The following is a 24,496-nucleotide window of genomic DNA, read 5'->3' on the forward strand; positions in this document are numbered from 1 at the left end:
TTTTGGTCCACTTAAACGCTTAAACCCCCTAGTTCTCCTTTTTTACAGGTGGATGCTCTACCTAATGACTTCTCATATTTTTGGGCTTAGGTTTATTACCCAGTGAGGCACAATTTGGTCCAGCATATGGTCAGCGCAATGCAGCGCCTGGGCTTCACTCCTAGCGTCACCATTGAGCAGAGGAAGCTGGCCGTGGACCTGGCAGAAGTAGTCATCAAGTGGGAACTGCAAAGGCTAAAAGAACAGGTAAATGTTAATTTGTTTACTGGTTAACTGGTTGATTGTGTGAGTCAAACAAATCTAAATATGTTCTTATATCCCTGCTACCTTTTAGCCCGATTCCGAGGCAGACCCAAATGGCAGCGGAGAGGGTGGGAGCTCTGCCGTGAGTGGCGTGAAGAGGGGACTAGCGGTGGATGCCAGTCAGGAGGTGAAGCGCTTCAGAACCACCACCGGAGGAATTAGCACCGTAAGCTATTGTTTTCTTGTCTTCACACCACAAGCACACTTTTTTTGGCTTCAGTAATCTTGAGTTTCAGCCCATGTTTCTTCACGTGTCTGTAGGTATTCGGCCGCAGCCAGTCACTTCCAGGGGCCGAGGCCGTGCAGTCCAAGGCTATCGAGAAGCAGCACACCGACACCGTGGTGAATTTCCTCATCAGGATAGCATGTCAGGTATGATAAGCCACATGTTATCTTCATACATCGGACAGGAACATGACGGATCGATGTGGGAGATGCATATTTTGCCAGTTTGTAAAATAATTGAGTGGAAGTAACCAGTCTTACTTATTGAAATGGTTACGAACCACAACGTTACTTTACTAGTAAAGTGGAAAACCTTGTTTTTGAATCTGCTTTTTGAAGTATGTATATGCAATGTTCAATGCCAATAGCTTGAAAAAGGCAAATCATTTTAAATGTGTTCTATCCTACTGATCCAAGATATTCAGATCTATTAAAATGATAGTCTGTATACAATGTATGTATTGCATGTCATCTTTCTGTGTGAATGCATACACATACATGTGTGTAGCTTATTAACTAACATTGCTTTTTACCCGTTCAGGTGAATGACAACTCAAACACGGCTGGGTCTCCGGGGGAACTGCTTTCCCGTCGCTGCGTTAGCCTTTTGAAGACTGCCCTACGCCCCGATATGTGGCCTAAATCAGAGCTGAAGCTGCAGTGGTTTGATAAACTTCTCATGACGGTGGTGAGTGTCCTGATCAAGGCGATCATAGACATGTCCGTTCAGACTTGAAAATGCACACATGCTCTTTTCTAGTTCCTCATGTTAATATAACCACTTTCTGTAATTCAGTAAACATTTTAGCACCTTTGTTACAGAATATTGAATCCAACCAGGCCATTAAATGGACCAGTTGGTCTAGTGCATATGGTAGCCGAGTGTCACCTCTATTGGAAATGCTTTTGCTCTTTCCTCTCGCTCCACCGGTTTACATGGGAGGAGATGCACTTGGCCAACAACATTTCCTCCTTACCGAAACAGGGAAGGGGCATACTCTGGCTCCGGCGCTTTGTAGGTCCGAGTGGAATTCCACAGAAAGTGGGAGCCGAGGCCTTGGTGCACTGGATGCTCAGATTGACATTTTTGTTAATTTGCTCATCTACTGATTTCAGACTTATTAAATATGTGTGCAACCCCCTGCTTCTGATTTTGCCATTAATTATAATTTAATGACAGCATATTCTGCGTTTAAAAAATGCTTGCCACACAGCTTTTTGTTCTTACTTCCATCTTGTATTATTACATGTCCTAATTACAGCATTTCACAAATCCTACTTGTAAAGGACCTTTATAAGTAATTCCCAAATGCTAAATTATTATTCATCTGATGCTGATTAATTAAGCTCTGATGAATTAATAACTTCCAGCGAGGCCTGAAATCGTAATGATTCTTTTCAGCTTTTATTGCAGTGATATTTTGCTCATGGAGGCCTTTTTGAGCATACAGACTTTTTAAAGGTATGAGATGTACACACTTCACAAATCAGGCAATGACATACAATAGGGCAGGGTATACGAGCACCACCAATGCCATGATATTTGGAGAGGCAGATGGTACAGTTTGAATCTTTAAGTTAATGTCATTTTCTTCTTCATTTAGTCTTTTATTCTCATTTTAGTTTTTTCACTTCTTATTTTTATGCGGATTTTAGGAACAACCCAACCAAGCCAACTTTGCAAACATCTGCACTGGACTGGAGGTCTTGAGCTTCTTGTTAACTGTACTCCAGAACCCGGCCATCCTCAGCAGCTTCAAGCCTCTCCAGAGAGGGATCTCTGCCTGCATGACCTGTGCCAACACCAAGGTCCTCAGAGCCGTCCACACTCTTCTGTCCCGGCTGATGAGCATCTTTCCTACTGAACCCAGTAAGTCAGTCCATTCCCGGTTACTATAAAAAGTTTATAGTAATAATAACAGCTTGAAGCTTCAAGCTGATTTCCCAGACTGACGACTGCTGCTTGCAAGCATACGGTAATCTGGTCAGTGACGGTCCTCAGTCCTAGATCATTGGCATCGTCGTCATTTTAAATCTTGCAGGAGATGAAATCTCCAAGGTGCGTACATTTAAGTGCATCATTGGAAAGGAATAGAACAAGATAAAAATAGAGCATTACTTTATATTATGGGGATGAATGGAGGACGCATGGTATGAAATGGGACTCTTGGCAAAAAGGTCCTCTTCTAGAAGTCCTCCTAGGTCAGGGGATGCTTATTTTTTTTGGTCTTGCTAAGATACTTTAAGAAGCGATGTGTGTGCAGTTAGTCAGTCGGGTCACTGTGGACAGCTGAAGCCACCAGCACATATTTATACCTTGAGTATTTTTCATGTGTAATGCTAGTGGTTGGCCCAAGAAAGCTAATGTTGAGCATATGGATATGTTTATGTGTTAGACATAGTGTCTTTGTCAATTGGTTGGGGTGATTGCTGACATAATTGGGGAGATATGGGTGGCAGGTACAGAAAAACGTTGTGGGTGCTTCTTAATAGATGCTCCACATTGAAAAACAAATATTGTGTTCATCTTTAAAAGAACTTTGGCCTCTTTCAGAAAACCCAATAATCTTTACATTATATTGTCTATTTAAAGGCACAGTAAAGAGTTCTCATTGGATACCGTCACAAATAAAAATGAGTGGCTTGCTTCTCTCTTTATCTTGGAGATGTCATTGGGGTGGGGGGGGGGGGTTCTTGACATCTCATACTGTCTGGCCTGTTCCTCTATGGACTCAATTTCCCGAAATCCATTAATATACAGACAGTTCCCAGTTGTCTGGTTTAGAAATCCAAGGACCCAGAACATGTATCCTTTTCAGAAAATGTGAATTTCTTTTGGTTTTAAAGTTCACTTCGTGATTTCTGTCTTAATCCTCTTATAGAGTGCAATTAATTTGACTGTATAACGTTACCAAATTGGAATACCAAATGCATTCACCCATTTCAGATCTTTAATAATGTTCCACTTTTAATGAGAAAAAGTGGTTTTTCTTACAATAAAAGGACAATTTTTCGTTTTGTATTTCACAATCGCTCTATGAATATGAACAACTTGGCTTTGTATTTTATTCTAGGTACATCGAGCGTTGCATCAAAGTACGAAGAACTGGAATGCTTATACGCTGCGGTCGGAAAGGTTATATATGAAGGGCTTACTAACTATGAAAAGGCAACAAGCTCCAATCCATCACAAATATTTGGTGAGATCACAGGCTGGGGATGGTGGCATATTCCTGCAAGAAAGACAAGTTCACCAAAGTCTCTGCCTTTGTACCCAAAATAGTTAAATGGACATTTGCTTTTGCTTTGAGGAGGATAGTGTGACTGATTTTAGTATTACCGTGTCCCTGATTGCGGTAATTAGGTTTCAGCACAGAAATATTTAGCAATATTTATAATGGCAGCACTGGATCAGGTCGGGGGTAAAGCGCTGTATATGGGGACTTTTGGAAACAAGTTCATTTTTTGTCTTGAGAACAATTATGGGATTGATCTGTACTTCTATGGACAAAACTGCCCCAAAATTGAGGTCCAGTGATAATGCAGAGAGTACAGCTATCAAAACCTCACTAACAGGGAGGGGTCCTTAGTAGAAACACTGCTTTTGTCCAAAACGCCTTTATTATTCAGTTATTATATTTATATCATTAACAGCAATGTGGGCTGTTAGTTAAGCTTCATAAAACTTTAAGCCGGCTGTCTTTTCTTCTACTTTTTTCTTACAAATTCCCCCGGAAGTCTTAATGCAGAAGTTATTACCTTTTTTTTTTTTTTGCCAGCGCTGTCCATAGGATCTCCCGCATTGAATTGGTTCTGTCAATAAAACAGGCAGAATATTACAAAGGGCTTGTGCCAGCATGTGCTTTTTAAATGCTAGCCGTCCGTCACTATCCTACTTTGTAATCTCTACAGACAGGTGCAATTTTAACCTAGGAATTGCCTGCTTGGCAGGTGTCAGGATATAATGCGGTAACCACTACAACAGACGGTACTTTTTATTTAATTTAAGAGGGGTTTTTTTCTCTAAAGTGATTCAAGGTCAAATAGTATAGAACAGCCTTTAGTTGATGCTAAAAAAAAATTACTATCAAAAGGCAACGTTGTTTCCTAAAGTATGTATGAGAATTCATCTTGTTACATGCTCGTGTGTCAGTTTTATTCATTCTGAGTTATACTGGTTCTCTTTAACGGCCCTTTTTAACAGTTGATTAGAAAGGGTTAATCATTTCATTAGTTATGTCCTCTTGTTAGATTACTTGCCCGGATTTTAATTTCTGGTCTGGTTTATATATCAAGCTTTCAAGTGCATAAAATATGCCATTTATGTTAAACGGTAAAATAACACAGAAGAGCTCAGCAGATGCCAGGTATGCCGTTTAATATGTAAGGGATTAAAGTTTGGACGTAAAAGGGTTTCTTCCATAAAGTGCATTCTGTCTGCGTTCGACATTGGGAAAGGCTGCTAATAGCCCGTGTTTGGATTCCGCAGGTACTTTAATGATTTTGAAGTCTGCCTGCAGCAATAACCCAAGCTACATAGACAGACTGATATCCGTCTTCATGCGGTCCCTCCAGAAGATGGTAAGGGAGCATTTGAACCCTCAACCTAATCCAGGAGCAGCAGAAGCCAACCCAGGTAATACTTTAATAACCCACAGCAAACTCCCACGCTTCCACTTCGTCCAAGAGTCTAATTCCTAACGGTTTGGTTAAATGAGTCCAACTACTGCTTTTGGCGGATGCGGCGTGCTTGTGCCAGGTGGGATAGAGGGGGCCATCTGTGCTTTTTTTTTTTTTTTTTTTGTCTTTCCCCTTCAATGGGCTTTTTCTGTCTCTTCTCCAGCAGGCACAAGCGAGCTGGTAATGCTGAGCTTGGACCTGGTGAAGACCCGCTTGGCAGTCATGAGCATGGAAATGAGGAAGAACTTCATTCAGACCATCCTGACGTCTCTGATTGAAAAATCTCCCGACGCCAAAATCCTCCGAGCGGTAGTTAAAATAGTGGAAGAGTGGCTGAAAAATAACACGCCCATGGCAGCGAATCAGGTGAGCTATAGAAAGGGCCTTTGTGAGAATGACTGGGTAAGAATGAAATCGTAAGTCTTTAGCATAACTTCCAGAATGCTGTCTCTTAAAGGGACAGTGATCAGACGCTGAGCCGGAATTAAACAGCACTCTATTAAAGCCTAAAAACTTAAAGTATTAACCTCACCTCCAGATGTAGACCTCATTCTCTTGAAAAGTAAATTCTTGTTTACTAGAGATGATGTTTTAACACTGATAACGCCAAATAATGAAAATAGATTTAAATGTCATGACCATTTGGTTTTTATCCATGAGCATCTTGGCCAAGAATTACCTGTCCGTAGTGCGCCCAGCCAAAAGTGGGAGCCATAGATCGGCAGCACCTGGAAAATGAATGGGAATAGTTCAATAAACCCAACTTTCCACAGCTAAACATATCAGAGCGTTTCGTTTATAGAAATCACCAAGTCCCCTGTTAATTTTTAATGTAGGGGTCTGGATTTTCTGGCCTACCAGATGTTCCTCCCCAGCTTAGCAGAACTCAGGTTTGGAATAAGCGCTCCGCGCGCTCTTAGAACCCACGGCGTGTCCGTTACAAAGTAGCGGATGCGATTTACCTTAATGAAGCATTTATCGTAACAGTCACTTGCTGACTTTCACACCTTTTTTCTTTTCTAGACGCCGACGCTACGGGAAAAATCCATTTTGTTGGTGAAAATGATGACCTACATAGAGAAACGCTTTCCGGAAGATCTCGAACTGAACGCACAGTTCCTGGAGCTTGTGAATTACGTGTACAGGTAACTAGAAGAAGAAATGTCCGTGGGTTTTTTTTGTTTGTTTTTTTTTGTTTGTTCTTTCTGTACCTCCGTCCCCCGGTTCCTATATTTTTGATGGATTATGGTTAACACCAGTTCTCCCCGTAGGGATGAGAACCTTTCTGGAAGCGAGTTGACTGCCAAATTGGAGCCAGCTTTCCTCTCGGGGCTGCGCTGCACTCAGCCGCACATCCGGACGCGATTCTTCGAGGTGTTTGACACCTCTATGAAGCGACGGGTTTACGACCGCCTGCTTTACCTGACGTGCTCGCAGAACTGGGAGGCGATGGGAAACCATTTCTGGATGAAGCAGTGCATTGAGGTAGGCTTGGTACTGCATTAAGAATCGAATGCTCATTAAACTCTGCCGTCTGTCATTGCTTTAGAGTTGTCTGTTACTGCATTAGTGAACCAGAGAATATAGCTGGATACTGACAAATGACTGTATGGCGTTAGATCAGACATTATGGGAAGCATGTATCTCTATTTTTATGGAAAAAATGCTTTTTCTGTAGACCTGGATGTTGCCTATATAACCAGTAATATAATATTTGGACAACATCCCCTTCCCCCACCCCACAGTGTGCCGACGGATTTTTGGCTGAGCAGATCAAGTCCTTATTACTTAATTTTCCCCATATACCTTCATTAATCAAATGGTCCCCCAGGTACATTAAGACACAGTCCACCAATCTTTCACCACAAGGCAGCATGATAACTGGTTGTGCCTAATAGATTGAGCAATGCCATTTCAAGGGAACTATAGTTTTTCTAAGAGTTATTAATAATAGTTTTTCCAGTTCTGGTCACCGCTTACATTTTAGGAGTTGAAGCGGAATTTGTTTCGCACGCAGCTTGTTCGCTGGATCCTTTTTTCTCCCGTGTATAATATATTCTGTTTATAAGAAGAAACTAAGCCATCATCCTGTTAACAACACTTTAAAAAAGAAAATCTCACTTTGTTCCGTCTAGCTCCTGCTGGCCGTCTGCGAGCGCAGCACTACAATTGGCACAAGCTGTCAGGGTGCCATACTTCCATCTATCACTAATGTCATCAATCTAGCAGACAGTCACGATCGCGCGGCCTTCGCCATGGTAACCCACGTCAAACAAGAGCCCAGGGAGAGGGAGAACAGCGAGTCTAAGGAAGAGGTAATATTTGTTTTTCAAGGAATTCGAACAATCTTCGCTATTAAAACTTAAGCAAATTTATACGTTCCGATTAAAGGCGTTCTGTGTGGTTTTTGACTCGTATCGCTGTCAGAGCATGGGGGTTTCTTCATCCGTTCTCTTTCGGCATGTTTGCGCGATCAGATCGTATTCTGTTCGCTTTCTGGGGTTTTTTTTTGTTTTTTTTTACTCTAAACCTCTTGTTTTGGCTTCTTTGAAGATCCATGTCTGCACATACCCATCATCTGTTATATGTCTTGCTCCAAGTGTGAGAACATTTCCACGAAGTCCTCTGTCTCCTAGGAGATGGTTATATAGCGAATAGAGCGTGGTGAGGATTTAACCCGTATGTAGCCATAGGGCCCACCACATTTTACAGATTTTAAACATTATATATATATCCGCGCATATCCAGCAAATACTTTTAAGTACCAATCTGAGGCGTAAATATGGGGATTCCATCAAACTATATGGTCATCTATAGCTAAACCAGCCAAAAATCTATATAGAAATAAATGTAAGTTATAAAAGATTAGAAAGTGATGGTTGTTTTGTAAGGACAGCTCCAAGCCTGCAAATGTTTAGCCCAGAGTTTGGTAATATCCAAGGATCCTGCTATTGTTCTCTAGAAGGGTGATGAGGGATCCCATAAACAGGGTACATGTACCCACCCAACCCCTCGTATCGAAAGAGACATTTGGCCTTCCTCATACGCCTATATGAACTAAACATCGTCCTCAAAGTGTCTGATGATCGCCTCAAACCATCAGCTGAACTAGAATTCAGAACCAGTTATTCAGTACCTACCACAAAAAAGATGCGGGACTTGAAAGGTTGGGCTTGATGTGCCCAGCAGCTTTAATCCCCGCAGCTGGCTCTAAAGACTATGCAGCAATGTGTGATTGATTATGCTCCATGAGAGGACTAATTAGCATTAAAGATTTTGTTTAGGACGTGACATTAAGTATGAGATGGTCATTTAAATATTCTTGTCTAAAGGATGTGGAGATTGATATTGAACTGGCGCCTGGAGATCAGAGCTCCAACCCCAAGACTAAAGAGCAGTCGGAGAAGGACATGGGAAACCAGCTGCACATGCTTACTAACCGACACGACAAGTTCCTGGACTCTCTGCGAGAGGTCAAGGTCAGCGAAAGGGTTACTGTGCGGGGTGAGCTGGGGTAATTGTATAGTTACCATGTTGTGTTAGGACTGCTTCGTGCGTGATATTGAACGATTCTTGTCTCGCAGACGGGAGCGCTCCTCGGTGCCTTTGTCCAACTGTGCCACATTTCCACTCCGCTAGCCGAAAAGGTTTGGATCCAACTTTTCCCCAGATTATGGAAGATTCTCACTGACCGACAACAGCATGTAAGTAGATTTCATGCCAGATTCTCAATCAGGTGACACATAATATCCACCTCAACTGTTGAAGTCCTCCTTTTGATGGACTTCTCTAATCGCTTTTAGCCATGATGTACGAGCATTGCCACAGAAAACGTCACTGTAGATGGTACTAGGTTAAGCGTGTGATGTTTGGGCTGGAGGTGATGAGTATGGTTGAAGAATAATCCAGCCCTGTAAATTGGATGGATTTTAATTCCCTGATTCTGTCTTTCGTATTTTTATATATGAGAAGCGCAACTCTGAATTTTGTTAAATACCTGCCTTTGGTGACCTTTTTATGCATTGTCTATATTTTTTCCTCATTGGTAACACCATTTATATTGGCATCAAACATGTTGCGTGCAGATTACAGGTGACACGGAGATCTCTGCTCGCTTGCGCTTGCAGTCATTGCTTTTCTGCTCTGATTTCAGGCACTAGCCGGGGAAATCAGCCCGTTCCTGTGCAGCGGGAGCCACCAGGTGCAGAGGGATTGCCAGCCGAGTGCTCTGAACTGCTTCGTGGAAGCCATGTCTCAGTGCGTCCCGCCGATCCCCATCAGGCCCTGCGTCCTGAAATACTTGGGGAAGACTCACAACCTCTGGTTCCGCTCAACCCTCATGCTAGAACATCAGGCTTTTGAGAAAGGCTTAAGTCTTCAGATCAAGCCCAAGCAGACCAGCGAGTTTTACGAACAAGAGAGCATCACCCCACCGCAACAAGTAAGTGTGCCGAGCGCTTTTCTTCTAGATATAAATGTACATTTTGGCTGCTGCACACAGTGAAAGTAATCTTTTATTGCAGTTACAGAACGTCCTTTGTTTTTATTGCCAAGTGCACTGCTAATAAGAATTCCTGCCCATTATAGCCTTTAAAATATTTCCTTCTGGCTTTGTTTATCAGGACAGAAGGCTGTTCTTAAAAAAACTTAATGGAAGAGCCACAAATTTCCCTTTCCGCAAAAATACTTCTTAAACTGTACTTCTTAACCTAATATTCTAAAGATCTGTTCTGTGCAGGAAAGTGTGTGTGCTTGATGGGAAGTTAGTCCCTGCCAACCTACATTCTTTTTCTTGAAGACCTTAGAAGTCTTGCCATACCTTTTTAAGCCAAATACGTGTATTCGCTTACCTTTTTATTTTTTTTAGGAGATCCTGGACTCGTTGGCGGAGTTATATTCTCTTCTCCAAGAGGAGGACATGTGGGCCGGCTTGTGGCAGAAGCGTTGCAAATTCCCAGAAACTGCTACGGCTATTGCATATGAACAACATGGCTTCTTTGAGCAGGTAAGGATTTTGTCTCAGTCAGTTAGGGATGATACGCCAGACAGCGATGGCCTCTCACTTGAGGAAGCTGCGCAACCAGTGGATATTTTACTTGCTGTCCAACTAAAGCCATCAGGTTCTGCAGTGTAACAAAAGTTTAGGCAGCAGTTACATTCTGGCTGGATCATTTATCTGCTCCTCTTACATGATTACTATGCAATCCCTTATGGACTGTGTCTTCAGCAAGGCTGGTATTCGTCTTCTTGCCCCAAACTTGCTAGTAAGTAGATCTTGATATCATGTCTAAAGCAAACCTGAGCAATTTCCTTTATTTTACTAAACAAATCCCATTATGCACCAGCCAGAGATCCTCTATAGTGGGTTTTCCCCGTGATTTGTATTGATTGGTTTCCTGGTGCAGAATGCGAGCACGCAGATCGTGAAGATGAAAAGCTATTGATTCCTTTTGGGTATTTTTTTAGGCTCAAGAAACATATGAAAAAGCAATGGAGAAAGCCAAAAAGGAACATGAAAGAAGCAGCGCGTCCCCTGCTGTGTTTCCGGAGTATCAGCTGTGGGAAGACCATTGGATTCGGTAAGGAAGACGCCGCCTGCTTTTCAGTGGCTTTCTTTCCTTTTATCACCTGAGGTTTCTTTAATCTACTTTTTAGGCTCCTTCATGTTCCATTGAATTGTGTTTATAATAGGCACTTGTGTATAATTTAGCCCCGGAACTGACAGATACAATAAACAACCTGATTATTTTTTTTTTAATTTTTTTTTTATGTTCATAGGACACATTTGTAAGCTTTGTAAATCCCTTTGAATCAGCAGGGAATCAAAAATTATTGATATGTTGGGCCGTCTGTTTTTCATATTTTAGAGAATTATACACCTGCCTTCCCATCATGCACCTCGCTTCCGTTTTTTGTTTTTTTCTGATTGGCTGTTGAATTTGCGCTTAGAACACAGCGCCTGCCTTCCTATCATGCACCTATCTTCTTTCTGATTGGCTGCTAAATTTGCGCTTAGAACAGTTTTCTGTGCCCCCTGCCTTCCCATCATGCACCTAACTTCTTTTTTCTGATTGGCTGTTGAATTTGCGCTTAGAACACAGCACCTGGCTTCCCATCATGCACCTAACTTCTTTCTGATTGGCTGCTAAATTTGCGCTTAGAACAGTTTTCTGTGCCCCCTGCCTTCCCGTCATGCACCTAACTTCTTTTTTCTGATTGGCTGCTGAATTTGTGCTTAGATCCCAGTGTTTTCTCTTACACACCTGCCTTCCCATCATGCACCTTAATGTATAAATATTTTCAGAGTTAATAAAATCGTCCTCCATTCTTTGTATTTTTGCAGCATGCCTTTGTTATTCCCGCATTAAAATTCGCCAGCACAACATGTTAAACTGCAGATCAGTACGGAGCCTGAACCATTAATGAGATGAATTACCTCTTTAGTGTGATAAAGCCTGCCTGTAATTATCCTTTCATCCCAAAAAAATGATTCTGCATTTTAAGCAAACCTTAATGGCCGGTCTTTTGGAAATCATGTATAGACTCTATTGACCCGTTTAATATTCTGCTCGTAATGCCTCAGATATAATAACACGGTCCCCGCTCTTTGTCCTCTTCTCAGATGCTCGAAAGAATTGAACCAATGGGAGTCGTTGACAGACTACGGCCAATCAAAAGGCCACATCAATCCCTACCTCGTCCTTGAATGCTCGTGGAGAGTATCTAATTGGGCAGCCATGAAAGAAGCCCTTGTGCAGGTGAGAATCGTTATTTTTTTATATTAGGATTATTTTGTTTTTTTAGCTCTAACTTACAACGTTTGTACACTCAGCCTTAGCGTTCGTTTCACAGATAATCAATGACTCTTCAGGGAACATCTTTGATTTAGAACAGCTGCGGGTCCTGGCAACCAAAAAGAATACCGCGTTTTTTTGTTTTTTTTGTTCTTTAATGTTTTTTTTATTATTTTGTGCTTTTTCAAGAATTTTTTTTTTTTCTTTGTGGAAAATACACGGCTAGTATTTTCTTTATTTAATTTGTATATTCCTTTCATCTGCCGTGGTTCCTTTTTTTTTCTTTTCTATTGAATCTGCTACAAAACCCCTTCAGGGGTAAAATGATTAAGTGTGCTCCTTTTTCTGTGTGGTAGTAGAAGTCATTTTTCAGTTGTATGATAGCTTGGACTACGGCCTAGTTTCGTACTGCAAATGAGAAATATATATCACTTTTTGTTCGAGTTTGCCCAAGATTTCAAGAAAGCCTAGTTTTGCCCATAATGGGACCGTCTCTTAATCTATAACTGTTCCAAATTATTAATCCTGATTAGGAAATGTCTGACTTTCTCCAGATAAATGCACAGTAATTGAAGACCACATTACCGTGGCTAGAATTTCTTTTTCCTTCTTTCTTTTATGTTTTTTTTTTAACAGCTTCTTCTAACACCCGTGAAAGCAAAATATCCCTTTAGCTTCCTGACAAGGAGAATTGTTGTAGTCACAGCTTTTAGAATAACTAAATCTATGTACTGAAATTGTGCTTATCACATTTTATGAACAATTAATACAGAAAATAGGGTAATTCCAAAAGAAGGGGTCACTTACTTTTTCTCACCACTGTATGCATTAGATAAATAAATATATACACCCCACACACACACACACCTATCCACCCCCCCCGCACACACACACCTACCTATCCACCCCCCCCCGCACACACACACCTATCCACATCCCCCCCGCACACACACACACCTATCCACATCCCCCCCGCACACACACACACACACCTATCCACCCCCCACACACACCTATCCACATCCCCCCCCACACACACACACCTATCCACATCCCCCCCCACACACACACACACACCTATCCACCCCCCCCCACACACACCTATCCACATCCCCACACACACACACACACCTATCCACATCCCCAAACACACCTATCCACACCCCCCCACACACACACACACCTATCCACATCCCCCGACACACACCTATCCACACCCCCCCCACACACCTATCCACCCCCCACACACACCTATCCACACCCCGACACACCTATCCACACCCCCCCCCACACACACCTATCCACCCACCCCCCCACACACACCTATCCACCCACCCCCACACACACCTATCCACATCCCCACACACACACACACACACCTATCCACATCCCCCGACACACACCTATCCACACCCCCCCACACACATCTATCCACCCCCCCCCCTCTATCCACATTCCACATCTATCCACCCCCCCCCTCTATCCACATCTATCCACCCCCCCCTCTATCCACATCTATCCACCCCCCTCTATCCACATCCACACCTATCCACACACTTGCATCCACCATACAAGGCAGGACAATTACTCAGAGCCTGGTAGCCTTGGCTTTCAACATTACAGATGGCACATAACTATTAATTTCCATCGGTATATTTTCCTGTCCCCCAAACAATGCAAATCACTCATCTGTTTCATACAACGTGGCCAGCTACTGCATAGAAACAGAATTTGACAGCAGATAATAATTTTGCCCATCTCGTCTGCCCATTGTTCCTGATGTAAGGACGTTAATCAGTCCTTGGTCTTGTCTTAGATTCAGGATAGCTTTATGCCGATCACATGTTTGTTTAAATCACCTCACTGTATTGCTCTCAACCACTTCTGCTGAAAGGCTATTCCACTAATCTACCACCCTCTTGGTAAAGTTTAAACCCCCCTATTATACATCTGCCTGTGTCCATCAGTGATCGGTTTAATGTCAAGTAACAAATTACAACCGCAGCCAGATGTTTAACCCCTTCGCTGCTAGAAGGGGCTGTAAAAATTCAATGCACTGCAAAATATCCCTATATTTTATTTTAGTTTTTTTTTACGTTTATTTTCAACCACATCTCCTTGTGTGTCATTGAGGAACTCTCTATAAATAATCCCGGGATTAATACGTACATTAGTCATTTCACGGGGCCGTATTTTATTTTCCCCTATTTAGATAGAAGATCAGATAAATTGTACGGTAGGGCTTTAAGCCTTGAGTTGAAACTGAGAGAATTGATCATGCGTGACAGGCTTTCCGTGTGATGGCTGGCACTTTGAGCAGAAGTGACAGCCACCAGTCACTGTAGGCTAAGCCTTATATTGAAAGCTATTTTCCGTAATGAGGCATATTCTAATGGTCCGCTAAACAAAAAAGAGTCTCTTTTCCCCATCTCTCTCTCTCTTTTTACGCGTACGTACCACTAAACAAACCCTCTTTGGTACCCCAGACCTTCTGTCCCTCTTTCCTCCCTTTTTTCCCCCTCTTTCCTCCCTTTTTTCCCCCTCTTTCCTCCCTTTTTTCCCCCTCTTTCCTCCCTCTTTCCTCCCCTTTTTGTCCCTCTTTCTTCCCCTGCAGTTTCTGGGTATATTTTCTCTGTACACATTTCAGGTATACCATTAATGGTATAATAATAATGGTAAAGGTGATCACCATAGCAACCGGTGGAATATACCGCTGATTGCTCCGGTGTCTACACTTTGCTCCTGATACATTAATCCCAATGTCTTTGTTTCAGAGCATCAAATAATCTTTTAGTTTATAACAACCTTTTAACACGTGTTCCTCCTATAGAAACCTGCGCGTATTGGCCTTGCAGGCAGTGATGTAGGTTGTATTGAATGTATTTATTTACCATGGTGTCATGCGTTTGCCTTCAAGCAAGACTCCAGCCTGTTCTAACGGTCAGGCGACCGCGGGGCTCTATAGATTCGTTACACGCTCTGGACAGGTGACTATATATAAGCCGGCGTTTAGCATCGCCCTTATACGCTGTTCTCTAGAACACCCCCCGTGCGACATCGACGAATCTAAGCGTTATCTTTGTTACCCAGGGATCCCTCGCTCACGATTCCGACTACCGTCTATAATATGTCGGGCAGCTATAAACCACCAGGCGGAAATGTAACCGCCGTTCAGTAAAGATGCACAACTTTAATAACCGCGGTTCTTGGAAATGCGTGCTGCGAGCGTGCGTGTCAAAAGTGGCGGCGGTGATTTTCAAGATTAATTACTACTTTTTTAGCTATTTATAGGATATTAGTAATGATCCCTTTTTAAACATATTTTCTATATAATATATATATTTTTTGTAATAAGCAGCTCAGATAATAAACCCTAATGATGGTCTTGATAATGTCAGAGATTTTTTTTTTTCCTGTTCCAACGGGACTAGCATCCGGTCCACATTTTAGCTGACGTTAATGTATTCAGCATTACCGGGGTTTAAAGCCTTACTTTCTTTTAACCTCTTATTCTTCGGTATCTGCGTTCTTCTTGTGGTTTTTAGAAAATGTTACTGCTGCTAGCTGTATATTCATAAGGAAAAGGTATGGCTTCTTTACCCGTGTGTATAAACCCTCGGCCATGGAAGCGGATGTTAATATTTCATGTTCTCTTTTGTGAGGGTTCTGTTTTCCAGGAATAGGTTGAATGGCGTTAGAAACCTATGCGGATGATTATCAGGTCCTCTACCTAGCATCGTCAACACTTCCGCCTTATCACATATTGATGCTCGTTTTGTGGTCACGCTCATATTTTAGCACTTTCATATTTATTCATAAAGTAAGGGTATTTTTTAGCACTTCGGTCTTTTCATTTTGTGTTGTGACTTAGTGTAGGGCGGTGTTCTTGGCGCCTTGATGTCATTGAGGTCTTTTTACATTTGGAGTGTAGATTTCAATGTAATGTTTGTAGTACAAATCTAGCACATAAATATCTGTTACTAATATATATATTTATATATTTAATACATACAGTGTCATTTGTTGGCGTTTCATTTCGTTTCTGAAATGGCACCAATAAATGTCCCTTCAAAGACCAGGGACACGCAGGGCAACCCGGCTCATCTTCAAAGTTCTTGCTGACTTTCGTTCTATCACAAAAAAGGGCAGCATTTCTGTCCTGAGCCTCGTTGTTGATCAAAAGACACATATTTAGTGTCGTCATATGTTTTAGAACCAGAGACAATGTCTAGGTAAATGAAGAGAAGATCGGACTCCGTGAAGGAACCAGTTCCATCAGTTCTATGTAACCGAATGACTCGTTCTCTCCGACAGGTGGAGCTGAGTTGCCCTAAGGAGATGGCGTGGAAAGTGAACATGTATCGGGGTTACTTGGCAATTTGCCACCCTGAGGAGCAGCAACTGAATTTCATCGAACGATTGGTTGAAATGGCGAGCAGCCTGGCAATCAGGGAATGGAGGAGGCTTCCGTATGTCGTGTCTCATGTTCACACGCCACTCTTACAGGTGAGAGCTTTGACGTATAATATACAATGATGTGAAGTTCAGCGAGATCACGTCTGTGCATTCGCAAGTTGTTCGTTAATCCCATTAACAGGCAATAGATAATTGGCCCAACAAAATAGTTGGGAGAGCCGGAATGATCCACATATATGTGCCCATCTATTAACTTTTTAGTGTACCGGGACCCCCTACTTACTACTTAGACAGTATTTCCCCTTAACTTATTACGCAATTCTCCGCATGGACACACCATCCACCGGGAAGGAGCGAGAGGTCATGCTTGTCACCTTTGTGTGTCAAAAATGAAGCGAGCTGTTATTTATAGCTAAATGCATCATTAAAAATATCACTTCTAGTACTGTCAGTTATATCTGGTCTATTAAGTTGTTGATGGGTTCAGGCAGAATATGTATTGGTGGGAGACAGGAGAAGTCTTCATTACAGGAATCTGATTAGATAATACAGAGCTTTCTCATTAAACAATTCGGTAATTTTCATTGAAAGCTGTGTATATAATGTAATAGCCGTTTGTATACGTTCTCTCTTGTATGTGTTATCTTAGTCCAATCTATTAGACAAGCACCTTGATTCATTATACTGTCTTGTGGTAAACAATAGAAAGACTCGGTCTCAATCAGCTAGCCCGACCCACTGACTAGTAAAAGTTTTATAGAGGAACGTCTCAGTGCGGTGATTGTGCAGGACAAGTCACCCAGAATTTCACGTGATTGACGGCAGCCTCCAAGCCCGCAGATAAAAGGAGTATATTGGAAAACAATGGGTTAAAATCAGGGTTTTTTTCAGTGCTAACATACGTCGCTGTATACAGCCCTTGATTTTGTGTTCAAGGAGGAATATGTTTTTTCCCGAGGCAGTTCCACTTTAAATATAAGCTTCTATCCCTTTCACTAACACAGGTATTAACATAGGAAAAGTGAATGACAAAAGTACGAACCGAGCTGTGGGTTTGCAGCCACGGTAATTACTTTTTTATATATCAGATAACATGTGATTAAATACCTGCAGGAAAATTACATTTACATGATGAATGGGGGAAGGATGGAGGTTAAGGTTTTGTGCGAGCCGATACTGCGATAATTGTGAAAAATATTACTTTGCTTAATTTATTTTGTTTCGGCAGATTTGACTTTGTGAACGTGAGCAGGGTGTTCAGGCATTTATCTTATTTAGTTGATTAGCAGCACATCCAAATGTTATCTGTGTCTTTCGGTTGCTTGGAGACCGCAGAAGTCCGTTTCTTCTTTGATGATTGTGTTAATGGCCTCGGCACAAAAGGTTTAACGGAAGTTCCCATGCTGCTTGGTGATCTGGACTCTATTTTGCTTGCGCAGTGTACCAAGTGTCATCTTTAATAATTCCCAACGGTTGTGAAGGGGGATGATGGCAAGACCTATAGGCCAAAGGAGAAAAGTTCCCTCTACGGACTAGTTCAGCTCCGTTGATGAAGAACCCTCCTTGTGCCTTGGGTTCTTCTTGCAGCATGTTCTAGGACTCTGTTTATAGAGGGGAAGAAGTGTACCTTGTCTACAGTCATGAAGTCGAACACACACCTTTGACAGGCAATAAAAACCTCGTGTCTTTTCATAATTTCAGGCAGCGCAGCAGATCATTGAGCTTCAAGAGGCAGCTCAGATAAACGCAGGCCTTCAGCCAACCAATTTGGGTAGGAACAACAGCCTCCACGACATGAAAACAGTGGTGAAGACATGGAGGAACAGACTCCCCATTGTTTCCGATGACCTCTCCCACTGGAGCAGCATCTTTATGTGGCGACAGCATCATTACCAAGGTATTCCTCCCATTTGGCCACATCTTCAGGAACGGCTGATGGTGCACCTTAAGTGTTACCGTGCATCCTCAGCAGACAGTTGGGACCCCAATCCCACTGGGGTTTACAGGAGTGCTATTCAATTATGATACAGATATAACAAAGTAGCTTTTTGCAATTAGATACAATGAGGGCCGACCTTCTACTGTCTTTTATATTGTTTGGTGACCCCCATCAACAGTTTGTACCTTGACTTTCCTTTCCTGCAGCAATTGTAAATGCTTATGACAACAGCACTCAGCACGACCCAAGCTCAAACAATGCAATGCTGGGTGTCCACGCGTCAGCCTCCGCTATTATCCAGTACGGCAAGATTGCTCGGAAGCAGGGCCTGGTTAACGTGGCGCTGGACATACTAAGCAGGATTCACACCATCCCCACGGTGCCCATTGTCGATTGTTTTCAGAAGATCCGCCAGCAAGTGAAATGCTATCTTCAGTTGGCCGGCGTCATGGGAAAGAATGAATGCATGCAGGTAAACATTGGTGAAAAGTTCTCAATTCCCTCACTGTTCCTTCTAAGGTGTATTCATGCAGATTGAGATGGCGCCCCAATAAACCCTACTTTGAGATATATTTGAGAACATATATAAATGAATGGGTTTGTCTGTAAACATCATTAACATTGATTTAGGATAAAAATGACAGGTACATTTTGATTCTGTGTCTATTACTCTATGCCCCCCACAATTAGCGGGGCTGTAATGGGTTTCCAAATCCTGTCCACATGCAGAGCAGCCACTCTAACTTTCTTTTCTCCGGATCTTCATACTTATTCCCTCTATATTATGTTAGCGCTCCTCTGTTTCCGAGTAGCAGATCCTTGTTGATGGTTCAGGCAGCCTTATGAGGGTTTGGTTAGAAGAAAGTACAGGAAATTGTTTAATGCTAGTTGTGCCACAAGCTGCCACAGATTCCAGCTTCCCTTAAATAATCATTTATTTTACGCGAAATATTTCTGAAACTATTACACTGGTTGAAAATTAAGCACACATGGTATAGGCATTTGTAATAAATGAATTTAGGTTTCCTGAAAAGTTGTAGAGCCAACAATTCCCCTTTTAGGTGTGGATCTGTGAGCTAAAATAATAATGGCAAATAAAGTTCAATGAGAAATCCGGTAAAGGAGGAAGAAAAATCGAAAAAAGCGAGCTGCGATAATCGCCAAAGAAAAGGCCGTCCCCAGTGACCTTAGAAGAGTACAAGAGGATAGAGACAAATTGGTGATAGCGCGATTAGCTCAGTACTTTTAATCATCGCCGTCACCAATTTGTCTCAAGATAAGGTTCAATGATGGATAAAGGACTGCCGTGTGTAAGATGAGTACCCAAAAGATGAAAGGGGTCAAATCAGTAGTGTGCCTTTTGATATCACTAAGGAGATTAGCGGAGAACGTGGAGAAACCGCTCGGAACATTTTGGGGAGCTTATCCATTCCAAACCCAAACAATGACTTGGCCGGGGTCAGAAGATGGAGCGAGGAAAAGCAGTAGGGAACATTGTAAAACGATTGCTGTACCCTCAAGCGTTATTAGGCTGAGCGTGGCTTAACCCATTAGATGCTGGGCTAACTCTGTAGACCCGTTTTGTTTTTATAGAAAAGGTTTTCGGCGTTCCCTGAATGAGCAAACACATATGAGATAATGAGTGGCTGAGGCATTGCGGACTTAGAACAATATTATTATTACTTATGTCGCTTTGGGATCTGAGATAAGACATTTTACTGGCCCTAGTGAAACGGGTGGGGTTTAAATACATGTAATATATATATATATATATATAGATATAGATATATATATATATATATATATATATATATATATATTTTAATTAAGCTTGTGCTTTTTTCCATTAGGGTTTGGAGGTGATTGAATCCACCAACTTGAAATATTTCACCAAGGAGATGACAGCCGAGTTTTACGCTTTGAAGGGAATGTTTCTCGCTCAAATTAACAAGTGGGTACAAAGTGTGTTCGGGGTCTCTGTTTATAACCCTTTCATGTCTTGTTCACGTTTTTGGACGGTAGGTGGTCTCTTGCTCACCGCGGGGCATTCAAAGTGTTAATCGTCAGTTTCTGAATTCCATAATTAAAGAAAAAAAACTTTCGAAGCATTAAATGTCATCGGTGTGTGCTAAATATATTTCCAGTGCTATTTTTAAGAGAGCTGATTAGAGTATGAAGTGCTTTTGTGAATAACATTTAGCTGCATGTAGTATGCTACCCATCATGAAGTACTCCTTCATATTATAGAGCAGATCCGCTATGCACTTTCCACTATAGACCAATCCATGACTGACAGAAAAAGACTAATATAAACCTTAGTAAAAAAATATATATAAATAAATGGCTCTTAATAAATAAACGGTAATAATAATATATGTAATGAAGGGCTTCTGACATTTCATTACATTGCGCCCCCTACAAGTTGCCAGCAGCTAGGCCTTGCATTAAAATGGTCTTATTGCCATAGCAACCAACAGAAGAGTCCAATCAGAAGAACCATTCTGCTGCTTGCTGGAATTGTTCTTTGTAGATAACGTCCAACGCATGTGATCATTTTTCATGATGCAGAAATGACCCCGGGATATGTTCTTGATGCCGTCACACGTGTCATACGAGGGCGGTCTGTATGTTTGGTCCCCCTAAGGGCTATAGGGGGCTCTACACTCCTCTTTGCCTTCTACTTTGTGAACAAGGTGATAGGAGTATGGAAAAAGCCATCAGACATGTCATTATGATCGATCGCGCAGCGGTAAACAAAGAAGGGAGGTTTCGGGACAAATCTGGTTAAAGGAGAAGCGTTGATAAAGTAGGTCATTTATCAGCCTGCACCCCTAGTAATGACGCTCTTCAGCTGCCCGGTCCGGGGAAGTGCAGTAGGAACAAAAAAAGCCTCTTCAGTATTAGGTTTAATTAGTCTCCTAACAAACCGTCAATTAGAGTTATTAGCTTATGTATGATGCTTGTTTAAGTAGCTTTAGCAGAAGGACGGGGAGGAAAAACACAAAACTGTTTCACCAGATCTCGTTTACCTTTCCTTGATAATTACTGAGCTTGCCGTCTTCTGTTAATTATGGAAGAAAAAGAGTTATCGCCTTTCTAATGAAATACATATGTTGGGGGGTTTTATATAAAAAGCGGTTCTGATGCAGAAAAAATGTCTTATATCCATAGCAACTATGGAAGGATCCAATCATTAGGATGGGGGGCAGGGCCAAACACCACTTCTTTCTGAAGAATGACAATCTTTTATTTTATATTATAACACTTTCCAACCCGCGTAGATGCATGTACCCAGATGTATATAAGCGGCAGTGGCTGATTAGGAGATATAAAGGCCGGTGGTAAAACAGCAAAAACACTTAATACTCAAAGTATTATAAAATTGGTAAAAAAAAAAACAAAAAGCAACCATGTAGACTGAATGTGCAAATTCCCCAAAGTGTTTACCGCCTTTATAGCTCATTATTATTTCTAATTTAGAGAGCAAATATGCGTATGTATATATTTGGTGTAATCATTATTCTGGATTCATAAATTATTTAATAATGGCCTCAATTAATCAGCCATGGAAAGCAGACAAACCATGGAGAACATTAAAAGATTTCACCGTAGTTTTGTCCTCGTGTCGTAGCCGCAAGATAATTAGTAATGTAGCATTATAACGAGCTTTAAATGAGCCTCCACGTCTCTGAGTAATTCTTGTTTATGGTTTTTATATATTTTAATTTTATTTTTTTCCTGGAAGAAAATGTTCGCAGATTCTAAGATGATTATATAGGCACACTAAACTTTTCCATATCTCCGTATTGAGCGATTGCTTGCGTATTTTTTTGTTTTTGTTTTACACATTTTAGGTGATTTCAAAATAGCAGTAATGTTCTTGAAATAATCACAATAAGATGTTTATTTTGTAAATTCATGTTAAAAAATAAATAAAAATGGTAAAAAACAAACTTTTTATTTATTTATAATTTTTTCATTATTTTCATCCAGATCGGAAGATGCAAATAAGGCATTTTCTGCAGCTGTTCAAATGCATGATGTTCTTGTCAAGGCCTGGGCAATGTGGGGTGACTATTTGGAGAATATCTTTGTTAAAGACCGGCAGCTGCACCTGGGCGTATCGGCCATCACCTGCTACCTCCACGCGTGCCGACACCAGAACGAGAGCAAGTCGAGAAAATATTTGGCAAAAGTAAGTGTGAAATTGGGGAAACGGGGCTTAATATTCCTCTTTTTTTTTTTTATTTTATTTTTTTTTTAAGTATGATTTGTAGAAATCCATTTATTACTTATAATCCTGGATTTATAATCAGTTTCCGTTAGAAATGTAATTGTATCTGATAATTGCAGGTCCTTTGGCTTCTGAGTTTTGATGATGATAAGAACACGCTGGCCGACGCGGTGGACAAATATTGCATTGGAGTGCCGCCGATCCAGTGGCTGGCGTGGATCCCGCAGCTGCTGACCTGTCTGGTTGGTTCCGAGGGCAAGTTGCTACTGAACCTCATCAGCCAGGTGAGAACCCATTTTTTTGGTGGTGCCGGTACACGTGTGTCCTCTTTGATAGCAATTGAAGTTGGTGAGATGATAGGCCTCATCTAATGCTACCAGGACCCTGCCTCGTCCACCTTTACACACACACACACACATATTATATATATATATATATCTCTCTCTCTCTCTCTCTCTCTCTCTCTCTCTCTCTCTCTCTCTCTCTCTCTCTCTCTCTCTCTCCTCTCTCTCTCTCTCTCTCTCTCTCTCTCTCTCTCTCTCTCTCTCTCTCTCTCTCTCTCTCTCTCTCTCTCTCTCTCTCTCTCTCTCTCTCTCTCTCTCTCTCGTCTCTCTCTCTCTCTCTCTCTCTCTCTCTCCTTCTCTCTCTCTCTCTCTCTCCTTCTCTCTCTCTCTCTCTCTCCTTCTCTCTCTCTCTCTCTCTTCCTTCTCTCTCTCTCCTCTCTCTCCTCTCTCTCTCTCTCTCTCTCTCCTTCTCTCTTCTACTCTCTCTCTCCTTCTCTCTCTCTCTCTCTCTCCTCTTCTCTCTCTCTCTCTCTCTCCTTCTCTCTCTCTCTCTCTCTCCTCTCTCTCTCTCTCTCTCCTTCTCTCTCTCTCTCTCTCTCTCTCTCTCTCTCTCTCTCTCTTCTCTCTCTCTCTCTCTCTCCTTCTCTCTCTCTCTCTCTCTCTCTCTCTTCTCTCTCTCTCTCTCTCTCTCTTCTCTCTCCTTCTCTCTCCCTTCTCTCTCCTTCTCTCTCCTTCTCTCCTCCTTCTCTCTCCTTCTCTCTCCTTCTCCTCTCCTTCTCTCTCCTTCTCTTCTCCTTCTCTCTCCTTCTCTCTCTCCTTCTCTCTTCCTTCTCTCTCTCCTTCTCTCTCCTTCTCTCTCCTTCTCTCTCTCCTTGTTTAAGTAGCTTAGCAGAAGGATGGGACATAAATTCACATGGATGATATCATCCATATGACCTTCCATCATGCCGACAGTCTGTTGTGTCTTTGAGTTTTAATAATCTTCACACTTGGAATGCATTTCCAGCTATTTAAAAAAAAAAAAAAATAGTAAAAATATAATATATAATGATATATTTTTCTTTGGCTTATATGACTTCAAGCTTTCGCCTTAAAGCTGCTTGTAACTAGATTTAGTTAAATTGTAGGTCTATACCTTTATTATTGTGCATAACTGCCTGATAATTATTTCATAACGGCAAATGGTAATGAGCACCGATTTGCCTCATCTTTCACAGTAATTGTTCTGTGAATTGCGTTGAATACTAAAGATGGAAATATAATTTTCCAAATGACTTCTACGCCGTCGTCTTAGCATACACGAGTGCGAGTGTTTAGATAACATTTGTATCTATATAGGCAGAGTTTATAATAAGAACATGTGTGTGTGTGTATGTATAATGCGTGGTTTAATGGAAAAATGCTGTTTTTAAAAATAATTAATTAGGAGCCCAGATCATAACACACATTAAAACGTTTCTCTACGAGGCGGCTTTGGGGAAAAAAAATAACATATTTTGAAACAATAGTGAAAATATTGAATAGTTCCTAGTAAATTCAGCTGAGAGTGCTCGTTGAATATGATGGGACTTTATTTATACCCTGTATACCTTGAATTTATTTATTTATTACAAAATATGCT

General features: G+C 41.6%; 1 protein-coding gene across 2 annotated transcripts in view; it reads left to right on the forward strand.

The window, feature by feature from the left end:
• Positions 1 to 24,496, forward strand: part of LOC149283505 (transformation/transcription domain-associated protein-like) — a 58,442-nt gene that overhangs the window by 22,289 nt on the left and 11,657 nt on the right. The window contains exons 40-62 of one of the 2 annotated variants that reach the window (XM_089497411.1): positions 91 to 252; positions 335 to 469; positions 565 to 675; positions 1,070 to 1,216; positions 2,185 to 2,398; positions 3,603 to 3,728; positions 5,018 to 5,164; positions 5,375 to 5,574; positions 6,232 to 6,353; positions 6,480 to 6,693; positions 7,344 to 7,523; positions 8,541 to 8,687; positions 8,793 to 8,912; positions 9,362 to 9,649; positions 10,076 to 10,213; positions 10,675 to 10,787; positions 11,831 to 11,966; positions 16,317 to 16,508; positions 18,120 to 18,369; positions 18,564 to 18,829; positions 20,208 to 20,308; positions 22,351 to 22,552; positions 22,711 to 22,875. In XM_089497411.1, coding sequence (XP_089353537.1) covers positions 91 to 252; positions 335 to 469; positions 565 to 675; positions 1,070 to 1,216; positions 2,185 to 2,398; positions 3,603 to 3,728; positions 5,018 to 5,164; positions 5,375 to 5,574; positions 6,232 to 6,353; positions 6,480 to 6,693; positions 7,344 to 7,523; positions 8,541 to 8,687; positions 8,793 to 8,912; positions 9,362 to 9,649; positions 10,076 to 10,213; positions 10,675 to 10,787; positions 11,831 to 11,966; positions 16,317 to 16,508; positions 18,120 to 18,369; positions 18,564 to 18,829; positions 20,208 to 20,308; positions 22,351 to 22,552; positions 22,711 to 22,875 — 3,876 coding nt within the window. The remainder of the gene's footprint in view (positions 1 to 90; positions 253 to 334; positions 470 to 564; positions 676 to 1,069; positions 1,217 to 2,184; positions 2,399 to 3,602; positions 3,729 to 5,017; positions 5,165 to 5,374; positions 5,575 to 6,231; positions 6,354 to 6,479; positions 6,694 to 7,343; positions 7,524 to 8,540; positions 8,688 to 8,792; positions 8,913 to 9,361; positions 9,650 to 10,075; positions 10,214 to 10,674; positions 10,788 to 11,830; positions 11,967 to 16,316; positions 16,509 to 18,119; positions 18,370 to 18,563; positions 18,830 to 20,207; positions 20,309 to 22,350; positions 22,553 to 22,710; positions 22,876 to 24,496) is intronic. The other variant, XM_089497412.1, reaches the window with a different exon arrangement.

Source organism: Sceloporus occidentalis, unplaced genomic scaffold, assembly GCF_023333645.1.
Source record: "Sceloporus occidentalis isolate IW3139 unplaced genomic scaffold, rSceOcc1.0.p SCAF_103, whole genome shotgun sequence".
NCBI lineage: Eukaryota > Metazoa > Chordata > Lepidosauria > Squamata > Phrynosomatidae > Sceloporus > Sceloporus occidentalis.